This window comes from Malaclemys terrapin, chromosome 10, assembly GCF_027887155.1.
Source record: "Malaclemys terrapin pileata isolate rMalTer1 chromosome 10, rMalTer1.hap1, whole genome shotgun sequence".
Lineage (NCBI taxonomy): Eukaryota > Metazoa > Chordata > Testudines > Emydidae > Malaclemys > Malaclemys terrapin.
In genome coordinates this window covers 30304117-30328531 of record NC_071514.1, presented here as the reverse complement: position 1 = coordinate 30328531, position 24415 = coordinate 30304117, and the positions used below count along the sequence as shown (strand labels likewise).

Genomic DNA, 24415 nt, shown 5'->3' with positions numbered 1-24415 from the left:
TACCCTACCTTGTTGCCACTGGATGTCACTGTAGCTTCATGCGAATGTAGTTGAAGCAGCATCAATTTAAAATATAGCGATATTGATGATTGACAAACACACATTGTGAACTGAAGCTACCCATCTCCAGCTACACACCCTTGTGACCTTTTCACAGATTGTCTGCCAAGTTCAGAGTGACACAAATGAAAACAGCCAAGCAATTAAACCCCATAGATGTGTTTACAAAAGTTAAAATTGTGCACATTAGACTGGATTCCTTATGAGAACACTGATCATGCCCTTTCCTATCTCTGCCGAGTTGTAGCTTGCATTGGTTTGGTCTTAACAAAGACCTGGCAGGCACCATCTGCTGTTAGTATTGGCATTAGTTGAGTTTTTTAGACCAATTTTTAATGCAAAAGACCTACGAGAAGAAAATTATCCATTCTAACAAATGGAATAAACCAAATCAGAGCAAGATGAGGGCCCAATGGGATGCCAAAGATGTATCAAGATTCAGGGTTTTGAAGAGGTTTTTCAGGGCCCAGGGCACAATCTGAAACTGAGCCCCCTTCCCTTCCAAAATTAGTGTAAAGATGAAAGAGTATAAGATGGTAGGGAATGGGGAGCAAGGTTAGCAAGGGTCCAGGCCAGTGGGGTAGCTGCCCTCCTCAAAGGGAGAGAGGAGCTCTGGCCCCTCTGCTGGTGGGAATGGTATCCACAACTCTACTCCTAGCTCTGGGTGGCTTCAGACCCGCCAGATGATGACGACAGTTGTGGCAATGATAGGATCTGAGCCTGGCCAGGATGGGGGAGTCACTTCCCATACTACCCAAGCCACTCAAATTTGGCTCAGCTGCCCCCCCTCATTTGGGGGGCCCTCTCAAACAAGGTGGGAGGGCAAACTGCCCTTTTTGTGCTCCCCCAGGTAGCCCTGTCTGGATTGTCCATGAAAGGTTATGGAAGTCGGCTTTTAGGCAATTCCAGCAGTGCAATGGCTTTGTCCATAGTGCACCTGCTGGACATAATTTGTAGTGAATTTAGACCTCAGTATATAATGGCATCTCCCAAACCATCAAACTCATGAGCATTCAGAAGAAAGTAAAAAAGGAACCACTTTGCAGCCTTTACTAGAATTTAAAAGGGCAAGGGGCATTTGAGAAACAAAACAGCTCTAGCAGAAGATAACAATTAGCTTAGCGTCATGAAACCTATGTACACTTAGAAATGGAAAGAAAGGGACCAGCGAAAGCAGCTATGCTCTATAATAAGAGTGAATCTTTGTATTTCTAACCAAATCAGTTTTTGCAGAAGCAAAGTCCAGAAATACTTTTTATTAAAACACTGATGATAGTTAAAACCCATTGAGGTACATTAAATAAATGCAACTTATAAGTTGTACAAAAAGTCTCTTGGTGATGGTTTTCAGGAAATGCTGCATGGCAGCAGCATCTCCATCAATATGTTCAAATCAATGCATGTCTGTTTGGGAAAACATTTGTTACAAGTTTAATAATAACCCTTTAAATTTTGCAAAATGCAGGGCTTAAAAATTTACATTCAGAAAAAGAGTGGTGTTCTTCTACTATTAAATAGAAAGTGGAATTCCAAAAGGAAGACACTTTTTTTTCCTTTCTAAGCCATCCATTATTTGCATTTCTCTGTGTGCTGGACTCTTCTCTTTGCTGGAATCAGCTTTTCTGCATACCTGTAAACTGTTGTCAAAGGATTGTCTCCCGGCAAACTCCAATCAAACTGTGTGGCCTGTCCCGCTCTAAACTGCGAGTGATGTGGGACCTGCGTAAGAAGGCAACTGGAGAACTTAGAGCACCACAACTCTGAAGGTGAAGATCTTCTTGAAGTCGTTTTCTAGAGGTATTCACATTCTGCTGGGAACTTGTAATTACCTGATAAAGGGGGAGCATGGAGGGAGGAGGAGGAAAAGGAGACAGGATACTTAAAAGTGGCAATTCTTCAACAAAAACTTCAAAAACAGTCTCCCAACGAGAAACTGCAGAACTGGAATTAATTTGCAAACTGGACACCATCAAATTAGGTCTGAATGAAGACTGGGAGTGCATCGGTCGCTCCAAAAGTAATTTCCCCCTGCTGATACACACACCTTTTGTCAACTGTTTGAAATGGGCCACCTTGATTACATTGAACTCATTAGCACAACAAAAGTGATTTTTCCTCCCTTCTTGTCAACTGTTGTGAATAGCCCACTTCCACCTTAATTGAATTGGCTCCTTAACACTGACCCCCTCACTTGGTAAGGCAACTCCCATCTTTTCATATGCTGTGTATTTATACCCTACTGTATTTTCCACTCCATGCATCCGATGAAGTGGGTTTTAGCCCACGAAAGCTTATGCCCAAATAAATTTGTTAGTCTCTAAGGTGCCACAAGGACTCCTCGTTGTTTTTGAGGATAAGAGCTGTTTGTTTCACTGCAAAGATTCAGTCACTTCTGTTACAGTAACAGTTTTCTGCTCAGTCTCTTTTATTGAATTTTACCTAATATGGTTAGGCCACAGAAGGTAAAATCCTAATACTACCACCAGGCAATGGCCTTTATTTCAAGTGGGAGGGGCTGTGCTTTTGGTGCTGAAATCTCAGCTTCATTCCTCACTGACAACTCATGAAGCAGCATCATGTAGCTGCTGCCGGGACAAACAATGCAGAAACCACCGTCCTCCTTCAAAAAAATCTTGGTTTAAATTAAAGAAAATATGTTCCCCCTTCTCATATGGGAACAAACTGGTAATTGGGGGCCTCTGAAATGGTCAGACCTGAGTACAGCTAGACAGGAAGCCTGAGTTAAGCTGTGGTGACCTCGGGCTCGTGCTCTTTATGCTGCTTCAGACAGACTTTTAGAGATAGAGGGAGACAGAGCACTGCTGTGGTTGGCCTCAGCTGATCAGAGAGTAAGTGATGGAATTGTGACTCCTGCTGAGGCATGAAGGAGGGGAATTAGATAGAGAGGAAGCTGTTTTCTTAGAACACAGCTTTACCTTTTAGTCCTCAGGTATAAGTTTGGGACAATGAACTCCATCCATTTGCTTAGAGGGGGGAGGGAAAGAGAGATTGATTTTTCCCGTCCATTAACTAAAATTTGTGTTCTTTCTCACCATCACTTAAAGAGCAACTCTTTTGTGAAGTAGCTTGTCACTTCCATTTACACCTCTAACTCTGAATTACATAATGGTTATTGAAAAGGCTCTGAGCTTCAAGAGCAGATTGATGGAGCTGCTTGGACTTTGTTAATGTTTGCTGACTGGAAAAATAACTTTACTAGGATTGCTCCCTTTGTTTGAAGCAGCCATGTGTCTCCTCGGATCTCAAAAACTACACTTGATAAAAATCACATGCATGGTTTCCATTTTTACTATCTGTCTAAAACACTCAGTCTATAGTATTTTTCTTTTTGAGAAGTTATGGCTTTCCATTATAGCCCTAATATACTGTTTCCAGCTTTCTACCCTTTGGGAGTTAATGACCTATAATGATTTCAAAGCAATAAAAATGTTAACGACATAAGGTCACTGTGGAATTCTTAAGTATCTCAGGATATTACTGTTTTTCCACTGCTGTAACTAGATATAGTAAGGTTAGTATTTCAATATGTTCTACTCACCAGCTAGCAAAAGGCTAATGCTAATTATCTTATGACCATGCCTTGGTCAATGGTGGACACTTTGTACAGCACTTAAGTTTCTCTCACAATGCTATATAATGACCACTATATCACATATTTAAAGACATAGGAAGTTTTCATACTGCTGAGGAAAAGAGTGGACAAGCAGGCAAATGCGACAGAGCCAATGATCTCTAGGATATGGGGTTGCTCCCATTTATATATCTTCAATTTTCCACCCAGAATCTTATGGTAGTGGGCTAGCATCAGTGTTCCCTCTAATTTTTCCCACACGTGTGGAATAAATTTTGTTATGTGTGACAAATCATCCTCATATTGCTGCACATAACAAAATTCATGTGGTGATGGTGGGGCCGAGGGGTTCAGAGTATGGGAGGGGACTCAGGGCTGGGACAGAGGGTTGGAGTGCAGGGGTGTGAGGGCTCCAGTTGGGGGTGTGGGCTCTGGGGTGGGGTTGAGGGTTGGGGGGGGGGCGGTGAGTGCTCCGGGGTGGGGCCGGGAATGAGGGGCTCAGGGCTGGGATAGAAGGTTGGGGGTGTGTGTGTGTGTGTGTGTGTGTGTGAGGGGTGAGGGCTCCGTCTGGAAGTGCAGGCCAGGGATGAGGGGCTCAGGGCTGGGGCAGAGGGTTGAGCAGGGAGTGAGGGCTCTGGCTGGGGATGCAGCAAGGATGAGGGGCTTGAGGTGCAGGAGGGTGCTCTGGGGCTCCCCCCAGCTCTCTCTCCCTGGAGCAGCACCTGGGCTACGGGGGAGAGGTGCTTCTCCCTTGGCCGCAGCAGATTGGGGCCTGGGGCAGGGGGTTCCCTGAGCACTTGCCCAGCCATGCAGCTTACAGGCAACTTAGGGTAGCATGTCTCTCAGACAGCCTCCCGAACCATTGGGAGAAGGGAACTCCATTTCTACAGCTGATATTTTTGTTACAAAATGAATAAGAGGTCAATCCTGCAGTCGTATTCAAATTTGGCCAATAGGCATTAGAAAATCAGATGGCCCAAAAGGGTTTATTTTGAATCATGCTTTAGATTACAAAACATATTAAGCTTCATGCATTGTTCAATGCTTTGTGTTTTCATGGTCTCTTCCAAGCATGTGAACCCAATTTATTCCTCAGTCAAAGGTGTGGGGATCCTCTGTTCCTTAATTCTGAGAATTAGAATTTGCCAGCTTCCTAAAAAATAACCAAACCCAGTGTTCATCTTCTAGCCAGAAGCATGGGTGATCACTGTCCTCCTTCAGAACAGATGCCAATACCACTTGCTTATCTACCCATTCGGGCAGTTGGTAGACTCCATCCCTCCCTTCGGCCATCCAAAGGTATCTGCTCCACAATGCAGCTGAGCTTCACTAGTTCAAGAAGCAAAAGCTCCAAGTCAGTTTCCAAACCTTTGTATCCTATGTCCTCAAATACGTTTTCCACCCCTGCCTTACAGTTGGGGAGAAGAGAGTAAGCTTAAAAATAAGGTGAGAGTTCCCTATAAATCTTCAAGGACAGCATCAGTATAAATTCCTGCTCTGTGGAGTTTAGTGCTAAAGGCCATCTTTAAAATCATGTCGTGTTCAGTTCAAAATATGTCATTGCTTGACAGAATTAATACTCTAAAGCAACCCAGGACACAAGGATATGTTCCCTGCTTATTATAAACACCATAATGGTCCTACCTGGTCTATAATGTTGGCACTGAAGATGGCTTCTTCCATGTGTCTTTCATCTGATTTGATTACAGATCTTATGCTGTTCACAACGTGACGCACTTCTGGAGGGAGATTACAATTTGAATGTTCCAAAAATTTAGCCACCAAAATTTTTGTGTCTTTATAGGCCTTAAGGTCTACTAAAGAGTGCGGTCGCTCTTTGGAGATTGTGTTGAAGGCCTTTGGCTTTAACTGTAGGTCAATCTTCCTTGTCTCTCTTTGTTTTCCAGTGGGTGGGAAACGGCTTACAGAGTCCTGGCAAGCAGAGGCAGCCACATGAGAACTACAAACGGGAACTAAAAATAAAGGGGGGAAAATGAAACTTTTAAAAAAAGGCTAGAATAAGAAAGGTGTCAAATCAAACATCCTCATAGGGGAATATTATAACGTTCAGCCTACAACCTATAACTCCTAGTAGGTTCACAGTGCAACAAAAGTATAAAACAAAGGAAACATTTAAAAATAGTTATTTTAAAGACTTCTAATAAGGGAATTGAATGCTGGTGAAACACTTCACATTGGCATGCCTTGAAAAGTTCTCCCTTTACCCCCAGAAAGGGTACAGCACTGAGCGTGGCAGGGCAACATTCCTCCCCAGGACTAGGAGGGACCACATGGGAGAGTGGATAGTTAAAAATCTTCATGTTCATTGATCCTTCTGCTAATACTGCTATCATGAATGCCAGTGGATACTAATCATGTTAGGGGAAATTTTTCCACTACAGACTGGGCTGAGACAAACATTAATTATATACAAGTCACTGCCCCTATGCTATAAACACAGCTGTAGACTCAAGTTTTCAGGACAACTAGTCAGACCAAGAAAAGTTTAGGATTGGTCTAGTGGCCTCAGTCATTTTATTCCGAAGTGAATAATGCATCAAACCATTGTGAAAAATAGAGCAAAAGCCCATGCTGAAATAAAAGATCCAGGTCTCCACTGATTTTCTCCTGAAGGCTGCTTCCCAAAATATGTGGATGTGCTGCATTATAATCTGTCACAAAACTCTGCCCCCACACCTACTTCAGTGGTTCCAATATGTTTTACTAAGGCAACCTTCCAACTTCATTGAGTCTTTTTTGTGAACCACCATTACATATACGTATCCTGCGCCCTGGCACTGCAACCCTAACTGTGGCTTGGTGGACAGGTGATGGAGGGGCAGCAGGGCCCAACTTAAGTGGTGGTGTAAACCCAGGTGCAGGACAGGAGCCACTGCTGCAGGGTGAGCATCGGGTGGACTCACTCTGCACCAAGCCGTGAGAAGCGTACATGGGCCTAAGTCCCTGTGACCCAGAATGGGATGGTTTGGGAACCTGCTCTTTTAACTGGGAAACTGTAATGAAGCACTAGAGTAAAAGAAAAGAAGTTCAGAGGCCCCAGGCTCAGCACTAGAAAGAGTGATAACATCTGGATCTAGGCATCATGTGCATGGAAAATGGTGTTATTCCATACTGAACATAATTTATGTATATTATTATTATTACTATTAGTGTTTGGGGGAAAAGATTCCCAATTACTTGATTTTATTTTTCAGTCTGTAGCTTGGTATAGTTATTGATAGGGGAAAAAAAACTATAATCCAATTTTAGGAAATTGACTCCTCTCCTGTTTCTAATGCAGCCTGAAATAATCCTGTTTCCTAATGTTGGCAGGCAAATTATCATCTGTTAAGAAATGTTTCAAGGGTTATGATGCATTTTCCTCTTTCTTGTATATTTATCAAAGGTGCTTATATTTAATGTTATAGGCCTAATCTTGAAAGCCAATTGACATCAATGATGTGCAGTGAGGACTCAGCTCCTCTTGGGAACAGGCCCTATTGTAATTCCTCAAGAGACCCAATTAACCATAGAAGTATCTAGGATGTACTAGAAACAAGCAGGATGAATTCCTCTTGCCTCTATGTCTAAAGGAGCAGGAGTTCTGTTTAATAATTTCATTCCCCGTTACAGATTCATTCTGTTGCAGAGCAAGTGTCCTGCACCACTAATTTTAGTTAATGTACACATTCTGGAGAATACCTTGCCACCTTTTCCTGAACTCCATCCTATCGTTCAGTTGCCAAAGCATCAATGAACTGCAGAGGGGCTAGCAAAGCATCTGCAAACAGCTCCAGAGGTATTTTGCTCTCTACTAAGAGGGTACCTGAGAGGCCAGCACAATGATCAATGATCATGTGATGATGCCACATAGTAATTACCACCACCGTCTTTTTGACCTCATGCTTCTGACAGTCAAAAAAGATTAAATCCGCCCATTTGTGGTAAGCCTGTTTATTACTCTTTCCAACACTGAAAACTATTTTGAACTTCTAGGTACATTAGAGGATGTTTTTCTTCTGCATCTTCAAGGCAAAGCAGATAATGAAAAACAGGTCTAATCCTTCCTGGCAGAGTGTATAATTAAATCAGGAAAAACCAATATTAAAAGAACACTGAGTCTCACAAACTCAAAGCCATAATGAAATTAAGAGGGCTGGCTGCTTTTGTCCTTAACTTGCCTTGATGTACCTAAGTACTGCAATACATGATGGTGTATGGCTCTCCAGTTAAGAGATGACATTTCAATAGGTTTAAGTGGAACTTGTCTTGGCAGCCTTCACCACACTCCTGGTGCTTAACATACCTGGGGCATAGAGCAAAATGAAACACTAGACATTGTTATCTGCCACACTAGTCACTATAGAGAATGCCAGCAATGGATGGGGTTACTCTGGGCTAGTGTGCACAGCTATATTGGCAAACCCTCCCAGTGTAGATGCAGTTTATACTAGCATCACTAATTGTTTTAGTCCTCCTTTGTTATGGCAATAGCTTATTGAAAAAAAATACAAACAATTCATTTATAAATACTTTTAAAATTGAGAACCCCTTTCTTATTGAGATTGTATGTGAACCTACCACAGTCACAAAGTGCAGGGATTATTGACCATGAGAGTCTATTACATCAAAGATATTTTTGATGTTCTTGTATCTGAAACAGCAGATCCCCTGCTTTAAACAAACAAACAAGAAATCTGACTCCCAACATCAAGAGGTAAGTGGATGGATTATTGACCAAAGAGACCAGAATGGGTCTATCATGTCAAGTCTTACTTGGGGGCACATTAATCTGAGGATTATTGACAAAAAAGTCCATAAAGTCTTAATCCTGCTTGGAAACAAACACTTTAATTCCTGGATTATTAATACATTAGGAGTAATGGCTCTTGTGTTACTGTAGGTACTGCACAAGTGCAATAATTCTGCTCCAATATTTTATGCTGAAGCTAGTTGCTGTGCAATGGCCGTAGCATGCGTAATCCAATCTGGCAGAGACTCTCCACATCAATGTGTAGCGTTACATTTATAAATCACTAAAAATCAGGATTTATATAGTGGAAATATGGCAGGCACCTAAGAAAAGTTAATTAGTGGCGCCTAGGAGTGGAAACTGAGTTCTAATTAACATTTTCCTACAAATTCTCCATCAGGAGACACATACCTGGTCTTTCCCCATGAAAGATGGCCCTCCCCCAAATCTACCGCTGTAAACTTGTGCAAATCACTTTATTTTCTTTGCATAAATTCCCCATCTATACAATGGGAATAGCAAACAATTTCTCTCCCCCACCCTTTCTCTTTTGTCTTTTTAGACTGGGGTAGGGACTCTCTTTTCACTATATATTTGCACAGCACTAGCAGGATTAGTCTCATTTGAGGCCTCTAGATGCTACCGTAACACAAATTATAATAAAAAGACAGAAAGCTAAACTGTAAATTATTGGCAACAACTAGCTTTTCCTCTGGGTTTTGGGTGGAGCCCAGCTAGTTCCCGGCATCCCACCTCTTGTCCTCAAACTCTGTGGATCCCCAGTTCCATTTCTACAAGGTCACATCTACCCCCAGTGCAAACCCTCAGGCACAGCTCCCTCCCTGTGCGGAAGTAGAAACAAGCACAAAGGAGAGTGGGTGTGTCCATTTCCTGTATCTTTGCATTCCTCTGGAGAACATTTGTTTGGTCTGGCTTGTGATCAGGATGCTCATGTTTCCTTTCCCTTCCCTTACTTTTCTCCTCTATGGAAAGCAGGGACCTGTGTGTGCTTTAAGGTCAAAAGGCTTTCTTCCTACTTCTGCCAACAAATTCTAACACAATACGGAGCCATTGGGGCCCTTCTCACTGGGCTGAATCCACCTCACTGCAACATGCCCACCTAGCTGGACTTGGAGCAAAGGAGCTGCATGGGTAGATGGGAAATAGAATCCTCCTTCCCAGGCATGGAAGATCAGTAGAGTTCTGTGCAAGATACTGCAGCAACCATGCTGAATGCTGTTCCCCCATTCTGCAAGGAGCATCCCCACTCCTTACCTGGCCACTCTCACCTTGTTCCCATGCCCCAGTGCATGGTGGTGTGCCCAGGAGTGTGGACCCCCTTGAATGGGCTGCAGATCTTCTGCCTGTCCTGCGCTGAAACTACCCCAATTCCACTGTGCCTCAGGCTTCACTGCTGCACAGGAGTTTTTCCACTGAATGAACAATGTACAGCCTAAAGCAATTACCAGATTGCAATTTGCAGCATCTAAACATTCCATGTTAAACTCTACAACTTCATAGCCCAGGGGTCGGCAACCTTTCAGAAGTGGTGTGCCAAGGCTTCATTTATTCACTCTAATTTAAGGTTTCGCGTGCCAGTAATACATTTTAACATTTTTAGAAGGTCTCTTTCTATAAGTCTATAATACATAACTAAACTATTGTTGTATGTAAAGTAAATAAGGATTTTAAAATGTTTAAGAAGCTTTATTTAAAATTAAATTAAAATGCAGAGTCCCCCGGACCGGTGGCCAGGACCCGGGCAGTGTGAGTGCCACTGAAAATCAGCTCGCATACCACCTTTGGCACGCATGCCATAGGTTGCCTACCCCTGTCATAGCCCATCCCTGAAGTATCCAGATCAAATGCTTAGGCAGAGATAGCCAAAGATAAGCAACTCCAGCTGTTTGTCACAAGAGAAAGCACCTTAGGAAAGATGAAGCTGAAGGGGCTGATACAAACAGCTGCTACATGTCATTGGAAATACACTTCTTGTAATATTTATGTAATTTCCAAATAATGTTCAACAAACTCTTCACCTGAGCAGGGAGGAAAGCAAGCAGATGTTATGACTAGGGTTGAGGAACTCCATGGAGCTGGAGATTTTCTGAATCTCTCAAACTGTTTATGAAGTTTACAAAATGGTTTGAATTTGCAAAGTTCTCTTTCTTTTCACTTAAACTCATTCATTTCTTCAAAGGGATTTAATTTTAAAGAACAAACAATTTGGTGATGAAGCTAGATTAGCACAAGTAAGCTTCCTATATGTTACATTCACACAGGTGCCTATTGGTGTTGTCTTTAGATCGTTCTCTGCCACTTTATTTACAGTCTCTCCTAAGCAGAACAACAAACCTAGTGTTTGAGTCCAACTTTCCAATGCATGAAGTTAAATGGGTGAGAAATTAAACAAAATGAGTTCCCATATCTCTAGTTTTAACCCTCACAGCTGCTTCTTACCAGATACGCAGCATTACAATAACATACACATATAAGAAATCCAACATATACTATTTTTATATTAAGGATGCACATTTCTTGGGTGGCAATTTGAAGCCAGGTTTCTAGATTTAAAATGCCAGTGCATTAACTCGCTGTCCCAGGGAGCTCACAGAACTACATGTTAATGTCTCTGAAATTCACAGAATCACAGAAATTAAAGATGCAAAAGTAGATTGCCTAGTAGATTGCCTAGCCCATCATTCTGCTGGTGCAGGGTAATTCTACATACGATTTTCTTCTCATGTTTTGTCTGCTTCTGTTTTAAATTAGCCAAGCAATGACTCTTCCACCAGTTCCCTTGGAAAATTATTCAACAGTCCAACTGCTATCACTGGTAGGACAACTTTTCTTCCTTTTACTTTCAATCTATTTCTCTGCTTTACTCCTTTGAACATCCCTGAACAATTTACTTCCTTTTGTGATGTCGATCCCTTTTCAGGAGTTATAGACTGTTATATCATCTCTGCTATCATTTGGCCAAGATATTCTACTGTAACAAATACTTTCTCTTTCACAGTCATAAACTGATTTTTCATGAAGAGTTGGCAGCTGCTAAGCAAGACCTCTCCCTTTCTCTCCCTCCGTTACTGAGGGGGGTTTTATAGCAGAAGAGACTGCTGCAGGAAAGCCAGACACTACCACCTTGTTATTCTCATCACCATCCTTCTGAAAATGACCCGCCATCTTGTCACTACACTGTCATACTGGACCTGCTGCCTCTAGAGACCGTGCTAATAGTGTATTGCTTGCTGATCCTATCAAAGACAGCGCCATCTCAGGGAGGAAAGCCAGAAGCTAGGCCTGCTGCACTACAAGTATGTCTGCTTGGCCACTCCCCTTTCCTGAATGATACCCCAGCTTCCACTCAACTCTTTAGTCTTGGTGTTCAGTGTGACAGTGGCAGACTAGCAGAAGCACCTGTTCTTCATACGCTGCCCAAGGTGTAGTTTTTTGACTCAGTGGAGAAAGGTCAATACAATTAAGAACTGCAATTATTAATTTCACACTTGTACATTTTTTTCCACATTCATTCTGCCTATAACTTTTAAACATGGGAAATGTACAAGGAGCTAAATTCTACATGTGTAAATCATGCTGCAAAACTTGATATAACTTCCAATAATACTAGCTGCAGGATAAATCAACTGTGCTTGATTTGTTCCATACTACATTGCCTTAGTGGCCCACACTTACCTTCTGTGCTGGATGAACATGATACAGGGTCACTAGTAGACCGGACTATGTTTGGAATGCCGTATTTTCTAATGCAATGCTGCTGGGCAGTTCTCTCGGGGCAGCCATAGTGTGATGAAGTACTTGCAGGCACAGAACAGGGAGAGGGCTGAGAGTGTACAGCAGCAGGCTGGTTAAAGACCCCACAACATATTTTCACTTGTTTCAAGGGTGGCGTGGCTTTGTTTTCTCTAACAGAGCTCTGGGATTCTCTTTCTGATGGGCTGAAATTCTCTGAGGAGCAGTCTGAGGCTCTGCCATGAACATAGTTCTCATATTCCTGGCCTTGAGACCTGTCCATAGAGGCTCTGCTGCGGGAACTCCCATCCTCATCAGGGGAACATTGAGAGTTAGTCCTGTGAAACCCAGAGCGAATGCTGTGATCCAAACTGGTGCAGCTCCTGTTTGTGGCGCCTTTGTGGGTTGTACTGTACGGAGAAAAGTCTGTGGAACGAAGAGACCCCTGAACTTCCAGAGAATAAAGATCCTCTGAAGAGTAACTATGATCTGGGATATCAGCAACCTCAGAGACCATAAGAGAGGTACTGTCAACAGACACTGAAAAACAAGGCATTTGGAGTATTATCATATTGCAGTCATGTATATCATTATTAGTATTCATTCTGTTTTTAAGCCAGCTATGTGCCAGTGCTGTACAAGACACAACATGAAGAAAGTCCTTGTCCTAAAAAGATAATGCTCTAATGGTTCAACTCATGGGTTTAAACCAATATATTAAAATAATTTAAATATTTTAAATGACAAAATGCCAGGATAGTAAAGACTGAAGTCATCCTTCTGCTTTTAGTCATTTTTAAGCAAAATGCTTTGAGCTATTCTCATCTATTTTCTTTCACTGATAAAGCTCATACCAAAGTATATTCTCCCACTACAGTTAGAGTGGGGTGAAGTCCTGCCTTTGGTTTATTTGATAAACATTTCTTTTAATGCTGTAAGGATTGTGTGTGGTAGGAACAATACACTTTACACAGGTACTCAGTAACCAAGGCATTTATCAAAGTTTTATACCTACCAGTATTATCAATGCTAGTTTTGTATCTAACACCTTGTAACAGGCATCACACATGTCTCAAATACACATCAAAGAGCTTCTCGAAAAAGAATCCACCCTTGTACCATCTCTTTAGCATACAAAATGTATAGCATATCAGAGATTTCTTTGTCTCTGTGTGGCAGATGAAAGCTCAACATTCTCTGCAGATATACACCACCGTGGAAGCCCTGTGTATTAGAAGTTGAGATTTTTATCTCTTCTTCCAAGATGCTCACACATTTATATATAAACGAAAATGTGTCGGTGTGTTATGTAAAGCTGTATTTTTCTCCTCTTTGTTGCCAGAAATGATTTTCTAAGAGAATAAAGAACCACACCTACATCCTGGACTATACATTCTTTTTTGCCCAACTTCAGAATACAACCAATTACTTTTCTATAGTGGAGTAGAATTGATGAGGAGTTACCAGGTGCCATCCCCAATTATATACAGAATATACATAACTTAAAATAAATTGTTCCATTCAGCTCAGCAATCTCGGATGCCCCTTTTCATGTAATAGCTGTTGCTAGCAATATTGGTAAGGTAAACAGGTTCTCATATTTTTTGTTGAGGGATGGGACAATAGGATCTGTTAGCAGGTTTACAAATGTTTGGTAAAGTGCCTCTGTGCACCTGGGGTCTGGCTAGCAGGAAGCGATGGAAGTGCTGAAATGAAAGAAAGCCTCTTAGTGCTGTATTCCTGGCCTGGCAGGAAATATTGTAAACTTCAAAAGGGAGCTGTGGTATTTTGGGGGCTTACCCTGGCACTCCAAAGATAAGATGGAGAAGGAACCATCACTGCATATGATGTCAGATATCCAAAAGGCTAGATTTTATGAAGGACTTTTCATCCCCACTCAAAATTGCTAAGTGAGACCTAGTATTTTTTTCTGGGCATGGGGAAACAAACTCCTATTTGCCAGGCAACTTAAGTTTGCCAAAGGACACATTAGTAAATTATGTAAATATCTATTTAGACGTGTTAAAATGCATATTATTTACTGCTCAAAGTGTATTAGATACACTGAAACTTAAGTTTGGTGATGTAAATACTTATTTAGACATTTTTAAATAGCATGTTTGTTAAATATACCAGAATGTCCCAAAAGCTTCTTACTTGGGTAGTTAAGATGAATCTTTGTAACATATCACATTAAGTCATGATCTGAAATCTTTAGAATATTAAGACAGATGCGTGAATGGTCAAATCTGTATCCCATCCTCAGAGCAGAAACCTTGAAGTAGTGTCCAAACCCACCATGGAACCTCTTTTCCAGGATTTGGTTTTATTGATACTCAGAAACAATCAGATAGTATAAACCTTCCAAACAGACACTCCCACTCTCTCTCTGTCCTGGTTGGAGCAGTTTGGACCCATTGGTCAGCCTGACGTAAGGGCCTTATTTACACTTTCTCATGATTGCTACACTCCACTGCTGCAGTTCCCCTAGTGGTACCAACAGAGGAAGCTGTAGTAGAGGCTGGTCAACATCATCTTGACTACCATTATTGTTTAACCCTGCTCAGAGCAGGTCTAGCTGCACAATGACTGCTTTACCATGGCACTCACAACAGTGGCAAGGTTATTTCGGGGTAGTTTTGTAAGGGCGGGCGTTGGGGGAACCTAGGGTAGACACAGACATAGCATGTTAATGCATAATATACTTAAGCAAAATGTATGCAGTGTTGTTGTAGCCGTGTTGGTCACAGGATATTAGAGAGACAAGGTGGGTAAGGTAATATCTTTTATGGGACCAACTTCTCCTGGTGAGAGAGAAAAGTTTTCAAGCTAACGCAGAGTTTCTGAAGGAGAGCTCTGTGTAAGCTCAAAAGCTTCTTCTCTCACCAAGAGCAGCTGGTCCAATAAAAGATATCACTTCACCCACCTTGTCTCTTTCTCAGTATGTAAAGGAATACGTTCCTGTGGTTGGAGTCAGAACCTCTTTTGAAATGAGAATATACATGAAAATGTTGGATTTATATTCACTGTATGTATTCTGTCATGTTAGTAATACCAACATTTAATAAAAATGTAACGAAGAGTTACATTTTTAAAAGATGCACATATACTTTTACATCCCCCCATTATGTGTCAAAGAAAGAGTATGCATTTTTAAAATGTCTACATAATAAATACATATGCACAGAGCTACAAAATGTATATGACTGAATCCCTGATTCTTAACTCATCTATAGCATCACATATTATTTCAATACAAAGCAGAAAGGAGACACATTCTGCTCATCAGAGTGATCCAATAAATTCAGTTTTGATAAAACAAATTAAATATCTGCTATGAGTATATAAGAAAACTCTCTGTAAACAGCACCTCCTTAATAATAAAAACTGCTCACCTTGAATTGTCAACATCACACTTCACTGCACAAAGATGTCAAATGTTTTTTTTTAAGAATATTTAGTGCTAGTGAAAAGTGAGGAATTGACCACTCTGGAGACTGAAGCCTTCTAGTCATCCACAAAACAGACACATCATGGGAAGTACCCGATTCCCAACACTGATTTGTCAGCATACACTGACACTATTTTGGAAGATAATAGAAAATAGTTCAGTCCTCAGACCTGTTAAAACTTTAGCTTCTCTTCTGAGATTGTCAGCAAGGGTGCCAAGAGGTAATACCTACAGGGTGTTAATGTTGGCTATGATATGGACACGTATCTGCTGGGGATTAGACTGAGACCATCACCTCATTTCATATACACCACTGAACAGCCATCAGGTAGTAACCCGTTCTGGTCATTGAGCTGAATTTAAGACATTGACCTAGAGGTGAATACCTCTCAATGTCAATCAGACTTGTTACCGAAAGGCTGTCCTGATAAACTTGGTTAAAAGAATGAGCTGGCCCTGTGCTGCTGCTGCTCAGGATCCCTATTCAAGAGATCTGCCTTCAGAAGAAAGAGCTCCGGTTCATTCCTGGTCTTCTGGAGACTATGTACATTACACAGCTAACACACTGCAGAGCAGCAGTAGGGAAGAGCGATCTGAGTGTACCTCTCCAACGGCAGACACTGTTGCTTATTAATATTATTTATAGAGTGCCACAGGAATGCATGGTGCTTTAAAGACAACTAAAAGCCTCAAGAAAGCTTCCAATCAAAGTAAGCTCTCCACAGAGCTTTGGAGACAGCTTGGAGAAGAAAACTGGCTTTCTTCTGTGCCTGTTTTACCATTCTAGCAATATCGGTTTGTGAAGAAGGAAAGTAGTGAGTGACTGGGACAAAAGTGTTTCTTATTATGACCAAGATGGGACCAAATCCCTCCTCTTCAAGGTAGAAAAGAACGAATAAGAGGAAACAGCCCACTTTAATGCCTGGTCTACACTTAAAAGTTAGGTTGACATAGCTACATGCTCAAGGGTGTGAAAAAGTCACACTCCTGAATGACATAGTTAAGCCAACCTAACCCCCAGTGTAGACATGGTTAGACCGAGGGAAGAATTCCATCGACCTAGCTACCGCCGCTCAGGGAGATGGATTACACACATGGATGGACAAACCTCTCTCACTCTAGGCCCTATGTCAGTATAGCTGCAGCAATGTAGCTGTGCCACTGTAGCACCCATAGGATAGACATGGCCTTAGTGACAACTGCATGCTCCCAAAATAAACAAACAGTAAAATCACCTTGTGTGCTAAAGCCGGCTGTCATGTTTCTCTCACCCAAACTGGATTCAGTCACTTGCTGAGCTGTACCGGTGATCTGTACAGAAAGTGTATAATAAATAGTGTGTTAGCCTGCAGATAGCATTACCCAGAAACACAGGGCTGAAACATACTGTCATGGATCTAAAGAATATGACCGGTAATGTGAAAAAGCTATCCTACAAGTTGCTACTCAAATCAAAACGTATTCATAGACATAGTAATTTACTATGTCTTTGGATCAGCAGCAGATGCAGAGCAAATGAACATGCCTAAAGCAATTGCTGGATTTTCCAGAATCTATAAAATAAATTATCTTGGGTTCAGAGGCATTTAGGGCTTCAGGCTAACGTTACAAAGCATAATGACTGCGGTGCTTAAAATTAATGCTCCTATCTTCTTAGCGTATGTGCAACATGCCTCAGGTGGCACATGACCAGGACTCATCTCTGAATTTGATCCGCTGGTTGGATCCTTAGCTTCCCTGCCCAGTGCTGACGGGGAGTGCAATGTGAACTGAGCCATACCCCCCAATGCTCCTATTACCAACAGTCTTTCTGTAGTGGTCTATATATCACTCTATTCCAGAGGTGGGCAAACTACGGCCTGCAGGACCATCCTGCCCGGCCCTTGAGCTCCCGGCCATGGAGACTAGCCCCCGGCCCCTCCCCGGCTATGCCCCTGCAGCCACGCAGCCGCACAGGCAGACCTCTGAGCAGCAGAGCTGCGCGCTCCTGCCGAGGAGAGTGGCAGAGTGTCTAGCTCCGGCCAGGCGGCGCGGCTGCCAGACACGCTGCTCTGAGCGGCATGGTAAGGGGGCCGGGGGGTTGGATAAGGGATGGGGGATCCCAGGGGACAGTCAGGGGATAGGGAACGGGGGGGGTGTTGGATAAGTGTGGGAGTCCTGGGGGGCTTGTCAGGGGTTGCGGGGGTGTGGATAGGGGTCGGGGCAGTCAGAGGACTGGAGCAGGGGGGATTGGATGGGGGGGTGGGGTCCCGGGGGCAGTTGGGGTGGGGAGTCCCGGGAGGGGGCGGTTAGGGGACAAGGAGCAAGGGGGATTGGATGGGTCAGGGGTTATGAGGGGGGCAGTCAGAGGGCGGGAAGTGGGAGGGGACGGATAGGGGGCGGGGACCAGGCTGTTTGGGGAGGCACTGCCTTCCCTACCCGGCCCTCCATACAGTTTTGAAACCCCAATGTGGCCTTTGGGCCAAAAAGTTTGCCCACCACTGCTCTATTCCCATCACGTGGTCATGGGGAAAAAGTGCACTGTGGAACCAGCAGAGACTACAGCTGGTAGAAGCAGGTGCAGAAACAGCCAAAGTGCACACAGAGAACTTTCTGCTGTTTTGACTGGACTTCCTCTGCCCCCTGCTGATTGGCTGCTTGCTCCAACCCTCTTCAACCATCCTCACAGTCTCTTCACCTCAGCTTCATGCCACACGTTCTCCACATACCCTCTTTTCCCCTGTCCTGTTATCCTCACCCTTCTTCCCTTCAGCAGGCACTCCTTTCACTTTTCTTTCCATGTACCTTATCCTCTCCTAACTAATCATGGAACTATCATGCTATATGCTGCCATCACATTGTTCATGCTGCTTTCCCCCCACCCTCTATCTGTCTTTTTTAGACTGTGAGCTCTTTGGGGCAGTCACAGCCTGATACTCTGAGTTTGTACAGAACCCAGCACAATGGGGCCCTGTTCTTGGTTGGCCCCTAGGCTCTTCCATAATAAACATTAATAATATTAAGTTTCAGAGTAACAGCCGTGTTAGTCTGTATCCGCAAAAAGAAGAACAGGAGTACTTGTGGCACCTTAGAGACTAACAAATTTATTAGAGCATAAGCTTTCGTGGACTACAGCCCACTTCTTCGGATGCATATAGAATGGAACATATAATGAGGAGATATATATACACACATACAGAGAGCATAAACAGGTGGGAGTTGTCTTACTAACTCTGAGAGGCCAATTAATTAAGAGAAAAAAAAACAAAAAAAACAAAAAAAAAAACTTTTGAAGTTTATGCTCTCTGTATGTGTGTATATATATCTCCTCATTATATGTTCCATTCTATATGCATCCGAAGAAGTGGGCTGTAGTCCACGAAAGCTTATGCTCTAATAAATTTGTTAGTCTCTAAGGTGCCACAAGTACTCCTGTTCTTATTAATAATATTCTTCAATTTCAGTCCTTGAACAACTAGAGCAGAACAGCTTTTGGGTTTACTTTGCAGAAGTACCTACATTTAAGTATTGAATGTAGTAATCTCTAAAATGCTAAAGGGTTCTTGTAGACGGATGGTGCTCTAAAAGAGTAGGGCATTATTATTATTTATAGAAGTAGACTCATTACAGTTGCCAACAATTTGCAAGGGTGGATTATTATTAGCAAATGGCTCCTTCTGCCGGAAGGAAATTCAAGGATGATTCACCCCCACCCCAAATTATTCACTGATGCAGCACAGTTTGTGGTTTTGAAAAGTTCTTCAAAGCCTTTCCCCCATCATTTTAAAAGATCTTAATATATTTTTTCTCCTTGAAATGCAGTTACAAATTTCACTTTATATATAGATGATAAAAATCAGCTGATGGGTTTCTGTAAATCACAAAGCCTCCTAAGGAATGATAAAATATTTTTTTTTTTCTGAAAAAAATAGAGATGGGTGTGTAGGGGAGGAGAGTTTGCAAAACAAAATACAGATAAATGCCTGATTTATTTCTCATGAAGCGAGGAGAGTTAGCATTAAAAAGCTATCAACTTGATTAAGGTTAGATACAACATTCGTAACTCCAGATTCATGTGAATTCCTGTTGGAGATTTCTCTGCAAAATCACTAAGAGGGAGCAGCGCTCAAAGACAGCATGCTAAAGGGGAAGAATTTAAAAAAATCTAGACAAGTCTTTAAGAACTTGATTCAAACACTACTGAAGTAAATGGGCTTTAGACCAGGCCCTTAACCTTGTTTTTAATCCCTCCCATCAGATTTTTAGCAGTTCTTTGGGAACCTGCTATTGGAAAAGAATACGTGGTAATTATAAATAAAACAAGAGTACCAAACTATACCCTAAGACAAGGTCAGTATAGCATGAGAAGTTATGTCATCTTTAGCAGAACACATCACGTCTGCTTCTGTATGGCCACATTTAACTAGCAGACTTTCATTGCAATAGATGACAGAGCCTAGAAATAATCATCAATCACCTCTATGCCAGCTCTGGTGTCGAGGGCTGAATTTGTATTTGGCTGTCTATAAAATTGAATGTAACATTACTACACTAAAGCCATTAAGAAAATAGCTCTAAGTGTTTGTGAATGTGACTATCTACATAAAAAATGGTATCAGAAATATTCCCCGTGCAGATACAGCTTCTGTGATGCAGTACTGCAGAGCAGGCCAATATTTAAAGTAATAGGGTCTTGTTGTGAAATGATTTACTGACAAATTTTTATCCTTAAAGAATCTTTCTTCACTATATGTGAAAAAGCCTGGTTACTTAACTTGTACAGTAGCTGGAGTTCTTTGAGATATGTATTCCTCAAGGTGCATATGCGCTCTATGCACCTGAGACTGAATGATTTTTTGTTAGCAATGTCCTTTGGTCCGCACTTACACCCTTCTCCTCCTCATGCTCCAAACCAAAGATATGAGGGGGTGGGAGATGGACTAACTGCCTCTGTAGTTCCTTTTCTACCATGAATACCTTGTATAGTAACAAGCTAAATAACCAGACTTTCAGTGAGGGTCCATCTGCATATTCCATTTGAGGTGACTCACAATCAGTGTTCATCGAGGATGATGGTGTGAGGAGCTCTGCTGTATCACAGACCAAAGGACTATTCTTCTGAAGGATGTGTCTGTTCTAGAAGCTTGTACCAGGATGTAACTCTTCATAGAGGTATGAACAGAGCCCCACGCTGCCACTCTATAGGAACATCTCAAAGTGAAGGTATCTCTGAGAGGAGATTGCTTCTCCTCTCATACATTTGGCAAAAGAGACAAATACTTAAGAACATTTCCTAAAAGGTTTTGTTCTCTGTAGGTAAAAGGCCAAGGCTTGTCCAACATCCAAAGTGTGGAGCTTCCCATCCTCTCTGGTAGCATGGGTATTCTGGTGGGAGACAGGTAAAATGAATGACCTGGGTCAGATGGAATTCCAAGATTACTTTTGGAATGAATTTAGGATGTAACCTCAAGGATGTAACCTTATCCTAACAGATGACCATATAGGGAGGGACTGCCATAAGGGCGCCAGCTCATCTGCTCTTCTGGCTGAGATGATTGCAACCAGAAAGGCAACCTTCATGGATAGATGAGCAAGAAACATGGAAGCTAAAGGTTTGAAGGGGGAATTTGTTAGTGTGGCTAAGACTAGCTCAAGGTTCGATATTGGATAGGTTTCATTACTGGAGGAAAGGTCCTGATAAGTCCCTTTGAAAACCTTACTGTAATCAGATAGGCGAAGATTGTATGGTTGTCCATTGAAAGGGAAAAGGCTCTAATAACTGCCAAGTGTACTCACAAGGAGGTGAGACAACTGTGACATTTTCAGAGACAGGAGTTAGTTCAGAATATTAGAGATCTCTGAATACTCTAGGGCTAGCTGATGATGTTGACACCATGCAAAGAACCTCTCCCATCTTGCTGTATAGCTTTTTCTTGTGGAGTCTTTTCTGCTATTGCTAATGATGGATTGTACAGCCTCCAGGCATGATCTTTTTAAGTTTGGCATCCATCCAAATATGAAGCTGCTAGATGGAGAGATGCTGGTTTGCAATGGAGGATCTTGCCCCCGTCTTGGGTTAACATGTCTGGCAGGAGCTGAATGTAGATGCAAGGAGAATGCTAGTGAACTAAAACTGCCTCGGCCACATGGGGGCCACTAGGATCACCAACACTTTGTCCTGTTTGATCTTCCTCTGGACTCAAGGCAAGAGGGAATGGATGGAAATGCATAAGTTAGTGGTTCTGAATGTTGTACTAGAAATGCTTCCCATCTGGAGCTGTGTCCTCATACCGTTTGAGGAGGCTGGACATTTCCTGTTTTTGTGAGATGCAAAGAGATCCCATGATGGGAATTCCTGTTGTTGAAAGATGTTCTATACCACCAAGTCGTTAAGTTCCCATTTGTGGTCTTTGGAGACCGTGTCCTCTGACGCGGTCTGCCAGAGTATTTTGCACCCCTGGAAGATGCACTGCTCAAAGGGTGATATGGTGGCAGAGATATGGCAGAAATTATTTGCAATCCTCATGCATTGTATTCAAATTTGAATTCCTGATAGGTCCAGATAGCTCCCGAACCTCACAGGGAGGAGTCTGTAATTAGTTTTTTCATGGGTCAGGGTGTGTGTGCAAAGGGAACTCCAACACAGTGACTTCAAGTTTTCCTACCAGGTGAGTCACATCAGGACCCCATGGGGGACCGAAACTGACTTGCCAAGAGTAAGCTTTCATGGCACATAGATTGTGTATAACTATGCTTGTAGACTGGGATTCTCAAACTTCATTGCATCACGACCCTTCAAATTGAGAGCTGGAAAAGAGTTGCCTTTGTTTAGTGAGGGGATTAGAGAGACCAGGGCGATCATTCTGAAGCATAAGAGGCAGATTAAGTCATTCAGCTGTCAGATATAGTATGAGCCTCCAGCTTCCTTTCTTCTTGTGGATGAGGAAATATCTTAAGTAAAATCCTCTTCCCGTGTACTGGGGTGTTACCAGCTCTATGGCTCCCAGATGGAGCAGAGAGTCTATTTCCTGGGTGAACATCCTCTCGTGAGGATGCTGGAAAAAAAGTAAGCTACGCAGCTAATAAAAAGCTAATACCAAGCTCAGGTGGCCTTGGCAGGAGGACTCAAAGGTCCCATCAAAAGTCATCAGTTAGTAATGACTCTCAGTTATTACTGGACTGGCTGGATTCACACTAGTGACTGTAATGTACATTCTGTGGCTGCTTGATTTGGACTTTGCCTTTAACAGACCTTGTGTGGTGGCAGTATGCAGCACACGTTCCATTCCTCAATCTGTAAGCTAAAGACCCAGGGAGCTACAGGTGTTGTATGCTCTCAGCAGTTTCTGTGTTTTCAGTGAACTAACGTTTCTTTAGCACAAGGGACACTATAGTGACCTTGAGGGGAAAGGGTCTATTATCCCCTCACCTATCTCCTACACCACAGCTCCTACTTATTTTTAAGCTAAATTTCAGGCTTAAAGAAACATAAAAAAACCCTATTTTGACAGTAAAACAAAAGAACTGACCAAAACCTACTTTTCATTCACTCGATTCCTTTTTCCGAAAGGAGACAGCACCGACACAAACACAGGGCCTATTCTGGAAACCCTGTATGAATATGATTAAGGGTACATCTACACCAGGTTTCCCCAAACTTTTTACCTTGCGTCCCCATCCCGCCCCAGCTGTGGTTGGGAGCTGGACCCGATGTGGAGCTAGAGTTGCAGCCAGGCTGAGAGCCAGGGGCTGAGGCCAGGACCACAGCTGGAGGCAGGAATGTGGCCAGGAATGGGGCCAGAACTGGAAGCAGAGCCATGCTGGGGCAGGACTGGAGCTGCAGCTGGGCTGGGAGCCAGGGGCTGAGACTCGGGCTGCAGCTTGGGGTGGGGCCAGGAGTTGGGGCCAGAGCAGAGCTGGGGGCAGAGCTGGGCTGGTTGGTGCTCCCTGGCCCCCTTGGGGGCTGGCCCAGGCCCCACTGCGCCTCCGTGTCCCCCTAGGGGGGCATGCCCGACAGTTTGGGGATCACTGGTCTACACTTAAAACGCTACAACTGCAAACCTGTGCCGGTGTAGCTCTTCAGTGTAGACACCATCTATGCTGATGGGACTGTCCCTTCCATCAGCGTAGTTAATCCACCTCGCAGAGAGGTGGTAGTTAGTTCAACAGAAGAATTCCTCCACTGACCTAACACTGCCTACATCAGAGCTTAGGTTTGCTTACCTACCACACTCAGGGGTGCGGACTTTTCACACCTGAGTGATGTAGTTAAGCCAACTTAATTTTCCAGTGTAGACCAATCAATCAAGCTAACTATCTTCTTGCCTGCTGAATCAGACGTAAGATATTTCCTACCAAGGCTCATCTCCAGTAATGCCAGACATATCTTGTACATTGTGGCATTTAGTCTGAATGGAACATACCGAGAACACAGCCTGGAATCCTCAAATTTTTCAGTAATGGCAAGAAGGTGAAATGTTTTCACCTGTGCAGTGGCTCAGTTGCTAACACTGAGACACTACTACCTCCTCCAGGGAGTGGATTATGCAGGGAGAATTTGGAGGTAACACTCTTTCTCCAGGGTAAGGGTAAAGATTACATCATTCGTTCTCAACCCTTTGGGGTTTATTCTGGGGGTACAAGATCAACTTCAAAGTGAGTCACTTGCTTTCTCAGTCTTAGAAGCACCACATGGACGAAGAGCTCCTTTAGCACATTCCTAAGAAATGGGGCTGAGTGAATAAGATAGTGTGCTTGGAAACATAGGGCTCTTTCACTGAAAATTGGTAAGAAAAGGTTCCTGTTATAAATGAAAAGACAAGACCTC

At 42.8% G+C, this 24415-nt stretch overlaps 1 protein-coding gene across 5 annotated transcripts in view; it reads right to left on the bottom strand.

Moving 5' to 3' along the window:
- Window positions 1-1301: 1301 nt before the first annotated feature.
- ENTREP2 (endosomal transmembrane epsin interactor 2) overlaps window positions 1302-24415 on the bottom strand; it is a 403126-nt gene continuing 380012 nt past the window's right edge. For all 5 annotated transcript variants that reach the window (XM_054042570.1, XM_054042569.1, XM_054042571.1 and 2 more), the window contains 4 exons: window positions 16845-16920; window positions 12102-12698; window positions 5297-5625; window positions 1302-1889 (listed from right to left, as the gene is read on the bottom strand). In XM_054042570.1, the coding sequence (XP_053898545.1) occupies window positions 1704-1889; window positions 5297-5625; window positions 12102-12698; window positions 16845-16920 (1188 nt within the window). In that variant the 3' untranslated portion in view covers window positions 1302-1703. The remainder of the gene's footprint in view (window positions 1890-5296; window positions 5626-12101; window positions 12699-16844; window positions 16921-24415) is intronic.